At 38.5% G+C, this 19,302-nt stretch overlaps 1 protein-coding gene across 1 annotated transcript in view; it reads right to left on the bottom strand.

The window, feature by feature from the left end:
• Nucleotides 1-11,671: 11,671 nt before the first annotated feature.
• Nucleotides 11,672-19,302, bottom strand: part of GABRB1 (gamma-aminobutyric acid type A receptor beta1 subunit) — a 433,636-nt gene continuing 426,005 nt past the window's right edge. The window contains exon 9 of the mRNA XM_027836576.1: nucleotides 11,672-15,106. Within this exon, the coding sequence (XP_027692377.1) occupies nucleotides 14,759-15,106 (348 nt within the window). The 3' untranslated portion in view covers nucleotides 11,672-14,758. The remainder of the gene's footprint in view (nucleotides 15,107-19,302) is intronic.

Below are 19,302 nucleotides of genomic sequence, written 5' to 3'. Positions count from 1 at the left end.
CTCTTACAAACAACATGCTAAACAAGAGTGAAATATTTTATATTTGCATAGCTTTAGCAGTTTACAAAGTGCTTTCGTACTCAGCACTATACCATGTTGCTTTCTACAATGTTATATTAAATTTGTATAGTGCTTCATAGTTTAAAAAACCTTTTTTTGTAAACATCTCATTTGGTCCTTATGATAGCTTTGTGATATAGGTACGACAGTTATTATCCCAATTTTACAGATAAGGAATAGTCATTTGACTAGAACTTTGGTTTAATCAGCCCAGTGTTCCAGGTTAGGACAGATTGTGCTCCAAATATTATTTTATAAATTATGTGGAACTCTGCATTTTCCTATTGAGGCGGTGTTAGATTCCCATGCCAACTTCCCCAAAGCTATTTTCATCCATAATGTAATTTAACTATGATATTAATGGTACTCGCTTGAGTTCTGCTCCTGAGAGAAGTGGGTCATTTGGTGTAGGAACGAGGGTGGAAAAACATAACTTCCTTTAATTTTTTTCCTATTGTAAGACCGGCCTCACCAGAATTTTTGAAAACAAAGTTTATCTTCCATTTTTAAATACCTTTTCACCGGCCTCCCGCCTCCTTGTGCGCCTCTCCCCGGGCGTCCGGGTCACCTCAGCTTCCCTGAGCCTCGCGGTCCAGAATACTCGCTCTGAGAGGCAGGGCACGTGAGACGCCTTCTCCCCTCGTGGAACAACAGGATCTTAGAGGCTATTGAGTTCAAATCCCTCATTTATCATGAAGATGAAGTGACTTACTGAAGCCTCGCAGAAGGTAGCGGGAAGAGTGCGTGACGTGGGGTCGGTGGGTACTCGGTTCAGACTCCGCCTCTGACGCTCGCCGTTTCAGCCACCAGCAGCCCGCTCGCAGCGGAAACCTGTGATCGAGGCTGGCAGTCAAGGTGGGCGGTGTATCCAGAGACTGCTGATGAGCCCTGCCCTCCCGCCCTTCGGCGGGGTCAAGGAACTCAAGATACACAAAACAGATGCGCGTCCTCAGACCTGGCCAGGGTGCTGATTTTTTCGATAGACAGGACGTATTTGTTACAAGGGAAGATGGGGATGGCGTGATAATGGGTAGGGATAGACCTGGAAAAAGAGGGAAAAAAAAACCAGGGTCGTGGGTCCAGTGCTCAAACGGACCTCAGAGGCCATCGAGCTCCCATTCTCCCTCCCTGATGTCATCTTACAGATGAAGAAACAGTTCCTTGCCCGGGAACCCAAGTCCTCTGACTTCAGAACCAGTGACCCTTCCATTTTTAATTTCTTTAATAGTAAATAAAACAAAGGGCTTAGGAGGACACTACTTTTGTTAACTATCCAGTTCAATATAGAATAATTCCTAAGGGGAAAAACCCTTCATAACAGACTTACACTTTGTATAGAGGCAACTGAATGGTGTGGTCGGTGGAGTTCTGGCCCTGTAGTCAGGAAGACCTGAGTTCAGTCAGCTTCAGATACTAGCTTGAGCCTGGACAAGTCAGTTATAATCTCTGACTGCCTGTTTCCTCAACTATAAAGTAGTAATAATACCACTTACCTTTCAGGGTTGTTGTGAGGATTAAATGGGATGTTTGTAAAGAACTTAGCACTGGCACATAACAGGCACTAAATTCTTGTTTCGTTCCTTCCATCTTATGCAGACCTCTTGTTCTTTTGTGTATTGAAATGTGCAATAATTGTTTTAAAGACACATGATGGGGAAAAAAAAAACCCAAACCAGTAAAATGAGGAAATGAAAACCTAGCCTCATGGGATTACTGTGACAATCAAAGAGATAATCTAAACACTTTATAACTATTTCCTTCACTGATTGAGATCTCTTGCCCGCTAATATGTAGTAGATGATCTTCAAGGGTTGCTCTGACTGAAATTTAGCGAGACTGGTCCTTAGATGCTGGACTGACAGCCTGTCACTACACTTATCACGGATGGCCCTCTTAGGGTTCATACTCCCCCAGCAAAGCCATTGAGAACTTCACACCATGAATGAAGCACTAGAGCAGGACTGAATTGTAATCCACTTAAAATTCAAGTAAACACTTTGTTTTCATTGACAGCCCTCAGATTCCTGTTGAATATACTGTTGTCTTGTTTCCTTTGCTTTCAGACAGCTTTAATAACTCCCTGAGCAGGGAGTCTTTACAATCATGACACCTTTCTCTAATGCTGTCCTAATTTTCTCAGCTTTTCCTGAGGCTCTGAGGCCAGTGTTATTTCCTTCCTCCTTCCCGCAACATGGCAGGTACACTGTCTTCCTAAATGTGCCAATTGCCATGGTTCTTTTAAGGAAATTCTAAATGAGTTAGACAATTTTATCCCTGAATTCATAAACTCAAACCTAGTAACTTCAGCATTCATTTTCCTTTATGATGGCTGATCATTTGTTAGCTTAAGCAAGACAAGTGGGACAGGAAGGGAATAGCGGGTGGTGGAGAGAAGTAGGTGAGGAAGGGGGTGAAAGTGGGTATTTCAGTAAGGAGGAAAAGGAGATACTAAAAAGAGAAAAAAGGAAGAGCACATGGGCCCATAGCACTAGACGTTCAAAAGTGATCACCATGTAGAAACCCAAAAGTCTGATAATTCCACTGTCTAGCATCCTCTTAGCATTTATGTAGTAATGTTGAACTTAATGATAAATGGTTTTGAATTTTTTGTCCACAGTCATTTCAACATGATTGGCCTCTTCTTTAGGTCAGGAACAATTTCTGATATGCGCCTTGACGGTTTTCTCTGTTTTATACATAATGTCATGCCCTCTGGGGTAAATGTTCCATGCTGAATAAATTAATGAAATAGTTATGTTTATATTATTTGGAACACTTGTCAGGTCCAATATAAAGGGGTGTGTGTATATGTGTGTGTGTGTGTGTGTGTGTGTTTTCCTCTGCAGTGAGAATGCCTGCTTTCATCCCTTTTTTTAAAAAAAAAATTTGGTTTGGACCTGTGATTTCATTGGCATGTGGAACTCCCAGTGAGGAAAACCCTTTTACCAATGCAGATCAATAACCACTCTTCAAACTATCGTCTTGCAGAGAGGCCTGGGAGAAACATGTAACATTTTTTTCATACCTCATCTCACTTTAAAACTCAGTAATCACTCCTTTTACTAGTCCTGGCATACCTTTTTTTTTCTTTCTTTCTGGCATACCCTTTTATAAACTCAATTTCTTTATCCAGCACGTTCATTTGCAGTTAACAAATGTTTGCCGAGATACCAGAATCTATCTGCCAAGTGAAGCATAGAAGTATTTGTACAACTGATCTCCAATCACCTTGATGAGCTATTTTTTGAACCACAAATGAGCCCACACCTTTTGTATGTTCATCATTTTATTATCAACACAATTTTGAAGGTAGGGAGCAGAGCGTGGGTGAGGAGCAAAGGGGGGAGAAGGCGGTGTGGGTAGAATCAGGAGACTGAATGATAAACAGGTCAACCTCTGATACTCATATTTACAGTGGAATGTGAACAAGTTGGATAAATGGACACATCGGTTTTGCACATCATTTTGAGTACAAGACAATTCCATTGACTTTTTTTTCTTTTATAATATATAAATATATGCGTGTTCTAAAGGAGAATCCAGATGCTTGGAAGGTTTGTGGCTTAAGAAGATTTAGAAAAGCCAAGGTGAAAGAGCAGAACTAAGTTCCTGGAAACTATGCTGGTATCTTTAGTTTTCCAATTGTTGGAGGAGAACGCAAAGAATTATTTCCAAATCAAGGGGTTTGCTTTGTCTTGCATTTTACAACAAAAGTTAACGAATGATAGATTCAGATTTCTACAACTGCTGAAAGACAACAGACTATAAAAAGATTCCTGAAAGCTTGCATGTTTTCAACTGCAGTACAAAGTAAGCTTTTCAAATGTAAGCGTTTTTTAAAAAATAAAAAAAAACAATGTTTTATTTGTGTTTTTAGGATAAACAAGCTAACATAAAGTTTACATATTTACAGCAAATTCTACATTTCAAAAGCTGCACATAGGGTTTGGGAATACTGCTGATGGTTTTGACACTAGTCTTCAGAAGCTTTCCATTCATTCATTTACTGCAGCATATAACACCTCATGATAGGAAAGCAAAGGAAACAACACCTTACACTAGGGTGAAACCACAAGACCCGGGAAAGAAATATTGACTGAACGACAGTTCTGTGACTGCTAAAATAGCTCTATGTCCTCAAGTCAATCGTACGAGCATTTCTTGTGTCCATACCTGATTGTATGTCAGGTTGATTGTAATTTGAACAAGACACAAAATTGTGTGAATGACAATGAATAGAAAAAAGTCATAAGGACCAAAGGGGGCCACGAATCAGAGGCCGTTTAACAGTTTCTGGTTCTTTGATTCACTGCACTTGAGGGAAACCTGTGTCTTAGAATAATTGTATAAATCACAGTCTATAGGTTTTCATGGATATTGTGCACAGAGAGCCTTGGAGACAATGGAGGAATTAAAAGATATACAGACCTTTAAACACATAAGAAAGAGTGACTGTAACTGTTAGACTGTTTTAACGAAATCCCCAACAAAAGGGTACAATAAAGCACACGCTGTATGAAAGTTTGATTTCGTGTGTAAAAAGCATCTGCAGAGATTCACAAATTTCATTGGACAGGACAGCAGTTGGAATCAGAAAATGCAGCATATACCAATACGAAATAGAAAAATTGAATTATAAAATTAAGAAGTCGACCTGCCCATCCTTGGCATTTGTTCAACCAGTTCCATTTCATAAAAATTTCCCCATGTTTTCAGAAATACTCATTTTGTATTATTTTAACCATTTTTTTGCAGTATGACTGGTGTATAAAAAGTATTACTGCAACAATCTTGCTTTTGTAACAAAGCAAATGCGTATGTCAAAAGAGTATTTGTAAAATATTGCAATTTATGTGTCATAATTAAACAAATAGGTTCTTCCTGCTGAAAAAATAAACAGATAAAAGGAGTATTTTATTTACAAGAGCCGTGTAATACCAATCATGCTATCAATCTTCTAATAGAGTGTGTGGTATATTAAAATTCATGATTAAGAATTAGCTCTTTAGGAATGGCCTTTCTTGGCTGCTGAGAGGGTACTTTGAATTGTTCAGAAGATTGATTAGTTGAAGATTTTAAAACACTTCAGGGAATCGAACTATCTAACATCCTAGAAATATTTGGTGAGTTTAGCAGAAATGGAATGTTTTCTGAGAACAGAGTCATAACAAGGGGTAACTGGGGGCTTTGCTCCAGGGCGCTAGAATTTGGAGGATGCTTACAGCACTTGTACTCTTTTGGAAGGTAGATACAACTTGACTTGGTGCTTTTTCTCTTCTTCCTTCAAAGGTCACGGTTTTGGGGTCACGTCCCACTCCCACCATGGCCCCTTACTTCAATTGAATTTACTTTTTCTTTGTGCATTTGGTGATGCTTACCCCTTGCATAAGAATTGCACGTTATGACTGTGTAAGAGGCATCAGTGGATCGATTTTCATTCTAGAAGGGTGGCACCTGCTTTAGAAAAATCCAGTTTTTTAGAACAGGACACTATGTTAGTGAAGTACAATAATCTTCACAGGGAGGCTGGTATAAGAAATTTTGTTTCCTTGTAGGTATGAGATGACTCTCTAGAGGTACTTCACCTGCTGTTAGATGAGGCTCCAGATGCATTTTTCATTGCCAGAAGGATACTATGATATCTAGTTTATTACTTAAAAAAATAGATTAACCCTGCCTTCATAAACTTGATAGATTCCTTTATAAAGGCCTATCACTTCAGGTTGTGTCTAATCAGGCAGAATCAAGGGGAGAATTGAAAGGTGGTGAGTTCAATATAGACATCTCTGATAGAATTTTCAGTTCATCTTTACTCACCCCAACACACATTTCCTATCCCTCATCAACAACAGAGTTTTTTTTTAAATGGGAAAAAACTTGTCATTTCATTTTGCCACTGAGCCCTAAAACAATACTTGGCTTCACATTGCTTATTAGCCTTCTATCATGGCACCTCCAAATGCTACCTAGTCATCCAAGAGCAAAGGAGAAGAATGTTGCATTCATTACAAAAAGAGTTCAGAAAACCTTGACTTTTTAAAAATTTGATATTTGGACACATAAAATGACACACTCTTATTTTTGTAATAATTGTCACGTGGTGATTTTTAGCAGTTGGGTTGTTTGTAAATAATATGAATTCTCTAGAAAAGAACAAATTATGCAACATATAATTACAGCAAATGTGTGTTTATGTGTGTATGTGTGACTGAGAATACTGGGGTAATCTCACTGAATTGAATGAATACTAAAGTTTCCAAATCCGAGCAATCACACATATATAATTCTATTCTCCAATGAGTTTAGAGAAAATGAACAAAGGGACTTATTGGGAGGGCTTTAGGGATATTGCTGCAGTATATTCATAGATGATTCCAGCTGCATCCAGATGCAAGAAGCAAGTTAAAATGAGTTGATTTGATTAAGATATTGGAAAGGAGGGCATACGTTGTACATTGTATCCAGAAGGATTGTAGGTGGCGAATCAAAGAAATAATTGAGAATCTGATCATGTAACAGAAATAAGGTATCTGACTGTCATCCTAAGGTAAATCATTAAAGGGTACAATTATTATTTTAAAATATGAGTAATTTATATGACAAGAAAACAGGAAGATTAATAATTAAGGAGCATATGAAAAAGGATTTTTATCATAGGGATTCTAGATGAAGTCTTAGGAGTGTATCAAGGACCAAATGGCCTCTTGATTAGTTTTCAGGTCTCATAATTATTCTCTGATTACCATCACAGTTAGCAGAGGATGTCCCCTGTTGTGATTCCCCTTAGGATTCATATTGGGGTCCCTTTAGTGCTTAATGCCATAAATTACTCATAGTTCAATCACAACTTTATGAGCACGTAATCTATGAAGAGAGGCTTTGGTTGACCAAAGGAATAAAATTAAACAAGGGGAAAAAATAGAAAAAAATTCATCGAAGAGGGCATGTGGTATCTGAGATTATCAGTTGGTGGGGGTCTCAACAGGGTAGTCTGGCCATTTCTTTGTATTTATTCCATCCATGGCAATTGTTTAGAAAGCAACCTTTGATATTCCAGCAAACAAAGGGCAGTATCCAACAGCCACTTTACCCTTCTTCTTGTCCTTCAGAAGAGGTATTGTTAGTATATTTTGGGACAACCAGTACTCATTTATGTAAACAGGAACTGAAGACACTCAGTCAACAGTTGACTGAGTAGTGTAGACAGTCAGTCAACATTTACAGACCGTTACTTTGTAGGATACAGATAATTAGAAGACAGGGCCTTTCCTTGAAGTTCCTTCCGGCTCTGAATCATATGATCCCTTATAGAGTTTAGACTGAATCCTGGCCCAATTGCAACTGTTTTATTCTTTCCCACTGTTTCTTTATCACACACTCAGAAGTGATTTCTAACTTGTGGCCCCTATTCTTCCCTTAGCACCCCAAGAGGATATCACTTCCTGTTCTACTGAGAAAATTAAGGCCATTTCTTGTGAACTCCTTCATTTTCCCTACATCACACCTCAGTACCTCTATTTTCACTGTCTTCTTCTTTGCTTTGGTCTCAGAAGAAGAAATAGCCATTCTTATTTTTAAGACTGACCTCTTCACTTGTCCTTCCTCCACACTTCCCTATTTCTGTTGAATAGGAAACCAGTCACCTAGATCATAACCTCTAAAAATTTCAATTCTTCTGGCTCCCTCACCCGTCCATATCCAATCAGTTGCCAAGCTCTACGGATTCTACCTTGACTATATCTCTCCTGTCCATCCCCTTATTTATTTACATGGTCACTATCCTAATTTAGAATTTTACCACCTCTTACCTGGACTATTTTAGTAGCGATCTAATTGAGCTCCTTTCCTTTAACCTATTCCTTCTATGATCCTCCCTGCCAAAATAATCTTCCAAATCCACTGTTCTGACCATGTCACCGCTTGCTCAAAAATCTTTCCTAGGTCTCTCTTGTCATTAGGAATGGAATTTAAGGCTTTCTACATCTGAATCCAACTTACTTTTTCAGTTTTATTATACATGGCCCCTCTTTATAGACTCTGTTTGGAAGGATGTATGTTCCTTGAAAAACAAGGGCTATCATCCCCCTCTCTTCCTGCTCCCAAATTTGGATTCCCAGGACCTCACATAGTACCTTGTACACATTGGATGTTTTAAGAAATACTTGTTGAAATGGACCAAATTTAATTAAGATGAATGGTTAAAGGGTCAGGAAAAGGTATAAAGAAATTTTAGGTCAGAATGATAAAAATAGAGAACTGATAACAAATCTTTATATTTGTTAGAGTTATGGTACATGGAAAGATAAATATTGAGGCTTGGAAAAAAATAGAACAATGTAACAAATTCAGTAATTGGCCAGATGTCAGGTAGTGTGCTGTAATGGAAATCCCATTGGGTTTGGATTCTGAAGACCCTGGTCCAAATTCTGTTTTCCCTACTTATTAGCTGTGTGACCTTGGGTAAATCACTTACTTTCTCAGAGTCTTGCTTTCTTCATCTGCAAAAAGCATAAAAAAGAGTTTGGACTCAATTATCTTTAACCTGTTAGTCCTGAAGATCTATGATTTTAGTGATAGACGGTGCCTACCAGATAATTTGGTTCCCCCTCTCCTTATCTCCCAGGTGAGCAAACAGACCTAGAGAGATCTAAGAACTTGCTCCCAAGGACTCACAGTTAATAGTGGCAAGGCCAAGACTCAAACCTAGATTCTCTGAGTCCCAAAGTTCAATGCTCTTTCCAATACACAATGCGGCTTCTCTACTTAGATAGACATGTAGGACTTAGAGACTTCATCACGTTATAGATTTTTAGGGCTGGAGATCATCTTAGCCCAAGCCATTCATTTCACAAATGAGGAACTCAAGGCCCACAAACCATTGTGTTTTATTCTAGGTCAAAAATGTATTTAGCGGCCAATCCAGAACCAGGTTCTAGTTTTCTTAATTCCCACTCCAGTGCTTTTTCTTTAATATATTATTTCCCCTTCAAGTCTTGCAATTATTTAACTTTTTATAAATGTGTTACTTATTTTTATTTGTGACTTGGCAAGAACTACTACAAGGCTGGGGAGAGAGGGACATGGGGTAGAACATAGACCTAGTCATCTGCAAAGGACAAGATTAAAATTAGTATTTTTATCTGCCAGTCTAATGGGAAAAGATAAAGCATTTTGTGACAGTGAGGTATACCATTCTTGAATGATTAAAATAGAAAGGAGTAAATTATTCAGATTAAAATTTGTCCTAATTAAGCTATGGATAGATATAGTGTTATTTCACAATATTATTTACATATATGAAATTCAAGGTGAGGTTGTCATAGAATTATTGAGTTAGAGATAGAAAGAACTTCAGAGGGAATATCTTTGTGTGGATATTTCAGTGATCTGGTATAAATCCCATGGGTTCCCATAGACTTAGTTTAGGGTAAGCAAGGATATTCCTACTTAATTTGGAATTGGACTGAAATAGGAGGTTTCTTAACACACTCAGATATTCCAGGAGGTGGGCACTCCTCACATATATAGAAATACACAGAAATAATATGGAAGAGAATGGCAGTGGTAGTGACTAATGTAGTCCCAAATGCCACCCCCAAAGGTTTTAAAAGTAGCTACTTAGAGAATAAGGCAACTGAGGCAGGAGTCTGAGGAGATTTTTTAAAAGCCATTTTTTTTTTTTTTGGTGAAGACTATGTATGACTAGAAGATATCCAAACCTGATGAAATGAAGATGCTCATGGGCTGAGTTTTCAAGATACTTTGTGAAAGTTGGGAATGAGAAAAAAGAAAAAAAAATCCCCTTAGAAAGTAAGTCTTTTCAATCATGTTACCTGAGGCAAAATGAAACAAATTCCGGACAAGGAACTAGCACAGAATAGATGTTCTTAGAAAGGAAGGCCAAGAGGATTAAATATGCATATATGGTTTTAAAATTTCAATAATTGGCATTCAGAAAAAAAAGCCATGCCTGGAAATAGACCTCTCTCCTCCCTTTACTGGTTTGGGAGTAGAAGTGGGGTACTACCAGATACCTCTGCTTATATACCCCTCATAAAAGAGTGGGGTGTTAATCCTTGGTACTCTCCAACTTCTCTCAGTGATGGGTTTGATCTTGTGACCATGTCTACCTGAGGCAAATATACTGTTATTTGGATGCTCAGTTTTGATTGTCTACGTGGCAGGCAAGGCAGGCAGAGTTGTTCTGTGAGTATCGTTGTCCTGTCAAATTGGACCACAAATTCAACCACCTTCCCCCCCACCTACCCATTTCTTACTTTACTAACTTTTCTGATTTGCTTTTATTACTCCAGGATGAGGATAGATACATGTTGGGGGGGGGCAGGGTAAACCAGGAACTACTATGAGTTCCTTCTTTGGATATGAAAACTCAAGGAGGAAGAAAAAAAGAAAACCAACTTCAGTCTTAGCATCCTTATAGTCCATGATGATTACGGTATCAACTTTTTATGTTTACATATCTAGAAAAATCTACGTAGTTTTCAGATTGTATAGACTGGTTGAGAATTGATAGCTGTCAGTCAAACTGAGTTCCCTCCACGTAAGCTCAGCAAGGTGGAGTCAAAATGTATTCTTATCAATCTTTCCTTTACATGCCAAAAAACTTGTTATGACAGAGATTTAACTGGATATGAAAGTTGTGTGGCGCCTTAGAAGATCATCCAATCCTTTTATTTTACATAAAAGGAAACTGATCCCCACTTGGGGGAACTGACTTTCACTGGGTTATACTTTAATAAATGGTAAACCCTAGATTTGAAGTCAAGTCTTCTACCTCCAAATCTATTGCTTTTTCTATGATACTCCAAAACCAGATACATTGAAATAGTGCATTTCTCTGGAACTAGTGTCTCCCCTGGGGCTTGGATGGCCCCACATGACATATTATAGGAGCACAGATACCTTCTTATCCATATTTTCTTATAGCTGGATTAGTTTGTGGTTTCCTTTGGGTCTGTGTGGATTCCACATCCTTTGCTTCTCTTCCCTTTTCTTCTCTCTTTGAGCATTTAATCTTTTATTAGCAACCATAGTGAAACTTTTATAAAGCTAGAAAAACCAGGAGGTTCTAGAAAACTAAAAGTTTCTCTTTTGACTCCTAGTTAGTAAATCAGGTGAAAAGAAAAAAAGGAAATTGGGTGGGGAGAACAATAGAAGCCCAAGGATTTGGCAAAATTGAGGCTTTGGGTTATTTGTAGATTTCAATTTTTCATCCCATCCCTGACCCCCTTTAGTAAGCACTGATAATTGAGATCTGGATAAACAAATAGGCATTAAATAAACTCTCAGGAGTTACACCCTCTACTTCCCATGAGGCAGCACTAGCAGTGACTGGCAGGCCTAGCCGTTTCTGCTGGTGTTGCTGATTCCCCCCCATCTCCGTTAGACACGCTCAACAGCCGCTGCCCCAGCCAGTGGGAGAGGGGGAGGGGGGAGGCACTGAACACATGGACCTTGCGATGCCTTGCAGCAGGATCACAGAACTGCACCAGAAAATGGCTGAGAATGAACAAGAGCTGAAAGATTCTGATTTGGGCCCGAATGGTGACCATGCGGGCTAGCACTGAAAGCAGCTGTCAGAACACGGGAATACTATTTACAGGTCTCAGGTTTTTTAAGCATCCATTCAAAGCCATGGTCAACCACACACAACATAAGATGACAGAACATTTCAATGAACTATATACAGAATTTACATGAGCATTTACATCCGCCTTGCTAGAGGCTGCTAAGGTATTATTCCACACCCCTCTTAGAATTTTTATCTTGGCATGCTTTTTCTTTCTTGAGACATTTTATTCTGTCATTCCCATCACCACAATTGCCAACTGAACCAAAGTGAACCAAAACAAACACTTTTTTGATTATACTTGGTTTAGAAAAGACAGTGGAATATCACCCTTTGGTAAGATGCTAAGGAATCGACATCATCATAAGATATCTTGGAGATTCTTTCTGTCTGGCATTAGAAATATATTTTTCATTTGGCAAGTTGTAATTAAGCTTCTCAAACAGATGTTATAAAATAGTCACCAACTTCAGAAAGATGGAATGTACTTGAGAATATTTCCAAGTATCATACATAATGTTCATTTAAGAAAATCCCACCCTTGGACCCATGAACCAGTGTCATTTTGCACATGACGTATTTCCTTCTCCTGTTTCCCAGTGTAAAGCACTAGAAAGGTTGGACTGTGAGAACATTTTGCCTCATTCCACCAGCAACATGACCAGCCAGTTTCCTGCTTCTATTTGGCAAAAGAGAATGGAGGCAAAGCTCTCTCAGGTAGTTCCAGCCCTCAACATGTTTTTACCTGAGTATCTGCCTCCTAAAGCTGGTAAGTGTAATGCACATCATGTGTAACATTATGGCCAAAGTAACATGAATGCAAAGGGATGAATGTGCAGTAACATCTATGATGTATCTACACTGGAGAATCTACTTCAATGTTTGGGAAACTTGAACAGCTGGACATCTATCTCTAAGGCTATAGCAGGACATAATTGCCCACACCATTTTCCTTCTTTTTTTTCCCCCAGCTCCTTCTGTTATTTAAGCAATTTAATAGGTTATGGCCACTTTAAAGCACATGAATAAAATGACCAGTTGAAGGCTAAATATTTATTTTCTCCACAATGTTCAGCCTTGATTCTCCCTGGGTTGGACATGAGCTAAAGGTAACTAAGAATGTTTAATGACGTCTGTATGTACCATTGTGTGTAGGAAATGAGGAAGAGAGAGAGAAAGAATCCCATCTGCATGAGTGGTAGGGCTCTGAAAAGTTGGAGGCAAGAAGGAGAGAGAGAAGAGGGGAAGGTGGCAGGTGCCACCAAGGCACCTTCATGCCTTTGGCAAATAGTGGTCACCTCTCCTCCAGGTAGGTATGGGAAGGAGGGAGGGGCATGGTGAGGAACTGGGGGTGGGGCAGGGAAGAGCAGGTGAGGCTTCCCTCCTCTAGTGTAGAGGTGAAATTGAAGTGATATTTTCCTGTTCCTAGAAGGCCATTTTTGCAGGCCCACTGATTATTTTTTTTTCCCTTGAAACTAACCGTGCTCCAATGAGGTCTTCTGAAAATGGAGAAAGGTTCTCAGTAGAATAGGAGAACAATTGTTTTGGTTTTCTCAGAACTGTCCCAGAGGATTCATTTTACATTTTATATTCTGGAGCACATGTAGAATATTTACATTTATTTTACTAACCAGTAGAATAGGAGAACAATTGTTTTGGTTTTCTCAGAACTGTCCCAGAGGATTCATTTTACATTTTATATTCTGGAGCACATGTAGAATATTTACATTTATTTTACTAACCAGCAGTAATCTAATATCTTGCTTCCAAACTCCCTCTGAATCTTGTAACCAGTACATGATTTAGACAATGCTTCTCGAAACACTGAGAAATACCTACTTTTTCATGTTATGTTTGGCAGTTCACATGCCTTCTCAGCATATTCGTCTTGCCTCCCCTATGGAAAGGAGAAAATTATTTCTCAATAAGATATTCGCTTCCTCTCTCTCTCTCTCTCTCTCTCTTTCTTTCTCTCTCTCTTTCTCCCCTTCCCCTTTATGTGTCTTTGTTTGTGTTTGCCTCTTGATGTATCTGTGTGTCTCTGTTTTTCCAGTTGTGTTCTACTTGGTGTCTTTCTGTGAGTCTCTGCATTCTTCTATCTCTTTGTGTGTCTCTGTCTCTGTCTTTTTACGTTTTTCTCTCATCTGGAGCAAGGACTTTATAATATGATAGGAGAGCATCAAGGAAGGGATGAATGATGTGAGGCAAGGGCTTTTCAGTTGAAATAGTCTTTTAGAAAAATGGCACAATGCCACAAAATTTTCTAAGTCAGAAGAAGAAAAGATGTTCACAATAACAAACAAGCTTGGATCTAAAGTTAATTTACATTTTGCCTGACAATCCTATCAATAAGTCCTTTCCAGAGGATCTAGCTTAAAGGTATAGTACATCATTTAAGCAGGCAATGCAGGACCTTGATACAAACTCGGGACAAGCACAATTAAAGGCAAATTGCTGACGTCTCTGTCTCCCTTCCACCCCTACCTCCTCTACTCTCCACCCCACAGATTAGGAAAACCTTCACACTAGGTATAGAGTAGATTCTGGGAGTGGGGTGGGTGGGAGAATCTTTTTCTCTTTGGGATTCCTTGTTTTCCCTCTGTTGTGGGGTGGAGGGAACAGAGATTTCCTGAGAATCTGTAACTTGTCAATGGCTTGTTCTGAGACATTAGAATTTATTTATTTATTTTTTGGCAGCGTGATGTTACAGATCACCAGGAAGCAATACAGGAAAAGAGGAAGGTTTTCTTTTCATTTTCATTTTTAAAAAAGGAGAAAAAAATCAAATTGAGAGATATTAGGAAAAGTTGCCCTAGATCTCTTTGTTGTTGTAATTTTTTTTTTTGTAAACATGGTGATAAATAGTGATTGTTTCAAAGCTGCTCCCAAAGAGCTAATAATCTGGACCGAAATGTACTAGGGGGGAAATACTGTTCTCATTTGAAGTAAACATGGTACAGTAATAAAATTGATATGTAGGAACTAAAACCAAGTGGATGGCTGAATATCTTACCTTAAAAATATAGCAGTGTAGCTGCTAGGGACCTGCTAGATTAGAAAGAACAATAGAGGAGGGTAATGATCTAAATTATGTTATCCTTAAAGAATTTAGTGCACATAGTAAAGCCAATAGACGACATTAAAAAGAGAAAAAGTGACTGGAAAAAACATCCTTGACCACTTGTCTATAGAATTCACATCAGTCAAATCCGGGATCTTGACCTTAAGCTGCGATGCCCGCCTCCGGATACGCCCCTTGTTGTGAATGGCGTGCCGATCCAGAGCACTCCGACCATAGGCCTCTCGGCTGGTGGGGGGCCTCCGGTACTGTATGCTTGCACTGTCGTAGGAATACATGGTGGCTTTGGGGTCACTAGCACTCGTAAGCACTTCTGAACCACTGCCTTCGTTCCTTATTTCCAGGGTGCTAAGAAGAATGTTGCCGTGAGCATCAACCTGGAAAAAGGGACAGCAAGCTTTAGCTGCATTTAGCCACAAATTCATGAATAGGGAAGTGCTCTGTCCTTTTGTTTTTGTTTGTTTTGCTTACCAGTTACTGACTGAAATGTATACTGATGTCAGAAATGAATGTCTTTCTCCCTTATGAGATGCCTCTGTGGCATGCCTTGCTGTTTTCTGAATTCCCACTCTGACCATCCTCCTCTCTTAACTCTGGACATTCCTATAACCAGTACTCCCTGGCTTCCTGTTTCATAGTGGTTTCCCCTCCCACTCCTCATTTCTGGAAGGTGCAGCTAATACATACGGTTTTTATAGGGAGGTGGGCATTTGGGCGATAACACAATAATAAATTCTGCTTAGTTTCAAGAGGATAGATGTTACTCTGAGTTACCTGCAAGAGTGGTGCTAACATTTACAAATAAATTTGGCTTTCTAATAAGCTCAGAAATTTTTTTCTGTACTCTTTTTTAAAAAAACAACAACTTCAATTTTATCTTATTTTCATTGCTGAAATCTCTCCATCCTACCTCCCTCTCCTCCACACTTGAGAAAGCAAGAAAAATAAAATCCGTTGTAAACATGTATAGTTAAGCAAAACAAATTCCTGCATTAGCCATCTCTCTCTCTCTCTCTATATATACATACATATACACACACATACTATATATGCATACATATATACTACACATACATACATATACATATGTACACACACACAAATATATACACATATACATACATGCATACATATACATATATATGTATATATATGCCTCAGTTTGTACTCTGAGTCCATCATCTCTCTATTGGAGGTAGGTAGCATGTTTTATCATGAATCCTCTAGAATCGTGATTGGTTCACAAATCTTTCAAAATTGTTTGTCTTTTTGGTGTTGTTACTGTTTAAATTATTCTCCTGGTTCGACTTACTTCACTTTGCATGAGTTCATACAAGCCTTCCCAGGTTTTTTCCAAAACCATCCCCTTCATCATTTCTTATAGCACAGTAGTATTCCATTACATTCATATACCATAACTTGTTTAGTCATTCCCCAGTTGTTGGACAATCCCTCCATTTCCAATTTTTTTTTCCATGACTAAAAGAGCTGTTACAAATATTTTTTTGTACATGTGGGTTCTTTTTCTCTTCCTTTGACCCCTGGTAATGCCATTACTAGGTCAAAGACAGTTTAATAGCTTTTTGAATATAGTTCCAAATTGTTTTCCAGAATGCTCAACAACATTTTTGACATCTGTGAGTCACTAAGCAAGGCTGGCCTGCTGAAATCATAGACAGAAGGCAAATAAAACAGACGGTAGAAGAGAAAGTACGTAGAATAAGAGTAAAGGAGGCAGTCATAAAGTCAGTCACTTAGTCACCAACATTTACAAGCATCTACTGTATGCCATGAACTGTGCCAAGCACTGGGGAAACAAAGAAAGGCAAAACATGGTCCCTGCCCTCAAAGAGCTCACATTCTAATATGGGTTGCTTTTGAGGTACAGCTGGAAAGAAGGTAACTTCATCAAAAACTGAGAGGAATAGCCTGTAATGGAGGGAGGTGAAGCCAATGGGAATTCATAGCAAAAATCATGCCACATTGGACATTGTAATAGACTAAGCTATGGACATGCCCTACCTCTACATAGCTAATATTTTGAAATTACTTTCATTGTAGTAAATGTAAAATTAAATGCTATCCTCTAAACAGCTTACTGACAGTGTTTTTATTTAGATGCCTCACCACAGATGGCAAGTATTTGAAAGAGGTAATGGTTTAAAGCAAAAGTTCTTAATCTGAGATGTGGGAACTATTCTTTTCTAAATTTATCTGCTTGATCTGTCTATTTTTCTACCTATCACCATCATCTATCTATCTGTCTCCATAGAAACATATTATATATATATATGTATATATATATATAATGCACATAACCCTATATTGATGATTGTATTTCAATTAAATTGGTTTCCTTTGTAATCCCATGAGGAGTCCACAGGCTTCATTAGGGGTGCATGTCACAAAAAAACCCCCCAAAACCAAAAACCAAAACCAAAAAACCCCAAAAACTTAAGAACCTCTGCTGTAAAGAAAAAAATCTCTCTCATTTCTGTTAGTGTTGCTGGTGGAACTGTCTACTGCTAAGTTCCTGGTGCCTTCCTTTGGAGGATGTTTTGGGCCCTTTCATCATACCCCTGACAGTCTGGAATTCCTTAAATAGTCATCTGCATTTGGGCGAAGACCGTGTGGCCATTCACAGATAGAAACACTAGTTTTCAAATGGACAGATTTTCTCATGCTCTCTTAAATTATGTATAGATATAGATGTATTACTATATACTCCTTATTAAGAAAACAAATATCTCGGAGACCCTCTTTTTGATAGGCTCATTGTAGTCTGAAATGTGTCAAAATTCTCAGTAGGATTCTAAGTTTCCAATGATGTCTGAAGGTTTCATAGATCTATAGTCTTTGTCACCTTGGAGGGTGAAGCATTTCTCACACCTGGATTCAACATCTGCAGTGCCTTATGGGTTCATTTTAAGAGCTTCAATGCAGCTGCTATGACCATAAATCAAAACAAAGCACACACTTCTGCGACTTTGGTGCAGTTGTCCGTTGACATGACTGTCCACAAAGGCTCACAGAAGGCCATGTGTGTAATAAATGAGCAATGCCATTCCATACCCAGAGGCAACAAGACAAAAAACTCTGGGATGCTCACAGTTATGACTAGGGCACATAAGCCATTTATATTAAACTGTTTACAATATAGAGCAATAGAGGGATCAGTTAACCTTTACATTGAAGGAAAAATAATCTAATATTTTTTCTGCTACATTTAATTCAACAAAGAGTAGCATTTTAAAATACAATTCAGGATGCATTCTGTACATATCTTTTTCAGATAATACAAATGGGAAGATGAAGTGGCCAGCTTCCTTTGGTTGTTAACGTATTATCTGAATCTGATTTTGGGAAAAGGAAAAGGAAGAAGTAGAAGCCTTAGAGAGCACACGTGGTAATATTAATAACAATACACAGGAAGTATTTTACAGTTTTGTGGAGTCAGCATGAGTAGTAGATATATTGCTGCACTTAGAGGCAGAAAGACCTGGGTTCTATTCCACCTCATGTACGTATTAACTGAATGATCCTAGTTCTGACCCTAGGGAACTCTGAGCCTTAATTTCCTCCTATGTAAAATAATAGCATTTATCTCAGAGAGTGGTTGTGAAGATCAAATGAGGCAATGTGTGTGTAAAGGTGTTTTGCGAACCTAAAAGTGCTACATAAATATAACCAATTGTGCTTCTATGTTTTCTGAAAAAGAGCCCATTCATCACAGGTATAGAAGGTATTACACCCATTTTAGAGATGAGAAAACTAAGGCCTAGAAAGGTAATGAGACTTGCCCATGATCTCATGGCAGTGGATTTCAGAGCCAGGCTCATACCCAGGTTTGTTTTCAAGTCCAGTATTCGTTGTACTATCTCTGACTGTGAAAAAGATGGTACTTTTGGGGAAAGTATTTTCCTTTACAACTTATTTATTTTTTATTTCTATGGGCATTTGTAATTTGTCTCTCCGACACACTCTCCCCCTAAATGAACGACAATAACAACAACCCTGGAAAAATAAAGCCTTCATCATAAACTTGCGTAGTTCAGCACAACACATTCCCTCACTGTCCATGCCTGAAAATATATTTCTCTCTCTGCATTTTAAGTTTATCACTTTTCTGGCAGGAGGTGGGTAGTATATTTTATCTTCTTTCTCCTAGACTTGTGATTTATCAGGGTACTGATCCGAGTTCTAAAGTCTTTCAAAGTTGTTTTTCTCTATAATGTTGTTATCATTGTATAAACTGTTCTCCTGGTTCCGATTACTTCGATCTGCATCATTCATAGAGGTCTTCCCAGTGTCTGTTGCTACTGTTTAGTTTGGCAGAACTTATGGCATAATTCCATTACATTCACATTCCATAATTTGCTTAGCCATTTTTCAATGGGAAGACACTCCCTGTCTTCCAAATGTTGGCTACTATGAAAAAAGCTGCTATAAATATTTTTGTATGCATAGGTCCTTCCCTCTTTATTTAATCTCTTTGGGGCAGATGCCTAGTAGTGGAATTGCTGGGTTAAAGGGTATGCACTGTTTAGTAACTTTTGGGGAAGTCCCAAATGAC

Source organism: Vombatus ursinus, unplaced genomic scaffold, assembly GCF_900497805.2.
Source record: "Vombatus ursinus unplaced genomic scaffold, bare-nosed wombat genome assembly UNPS02014818.1, whole genome shotgun sequence".
NCBI lineage: Eukaryota > Metazoa > Chordata > Mammalia > Diprotodontia > Vombatidae > Vombatus > Vombatus ursinus.
Note: the sequence above shows the minus strand (reverse complement) of the source record. Positions and strands in the feature narration are given on the sequence as shown.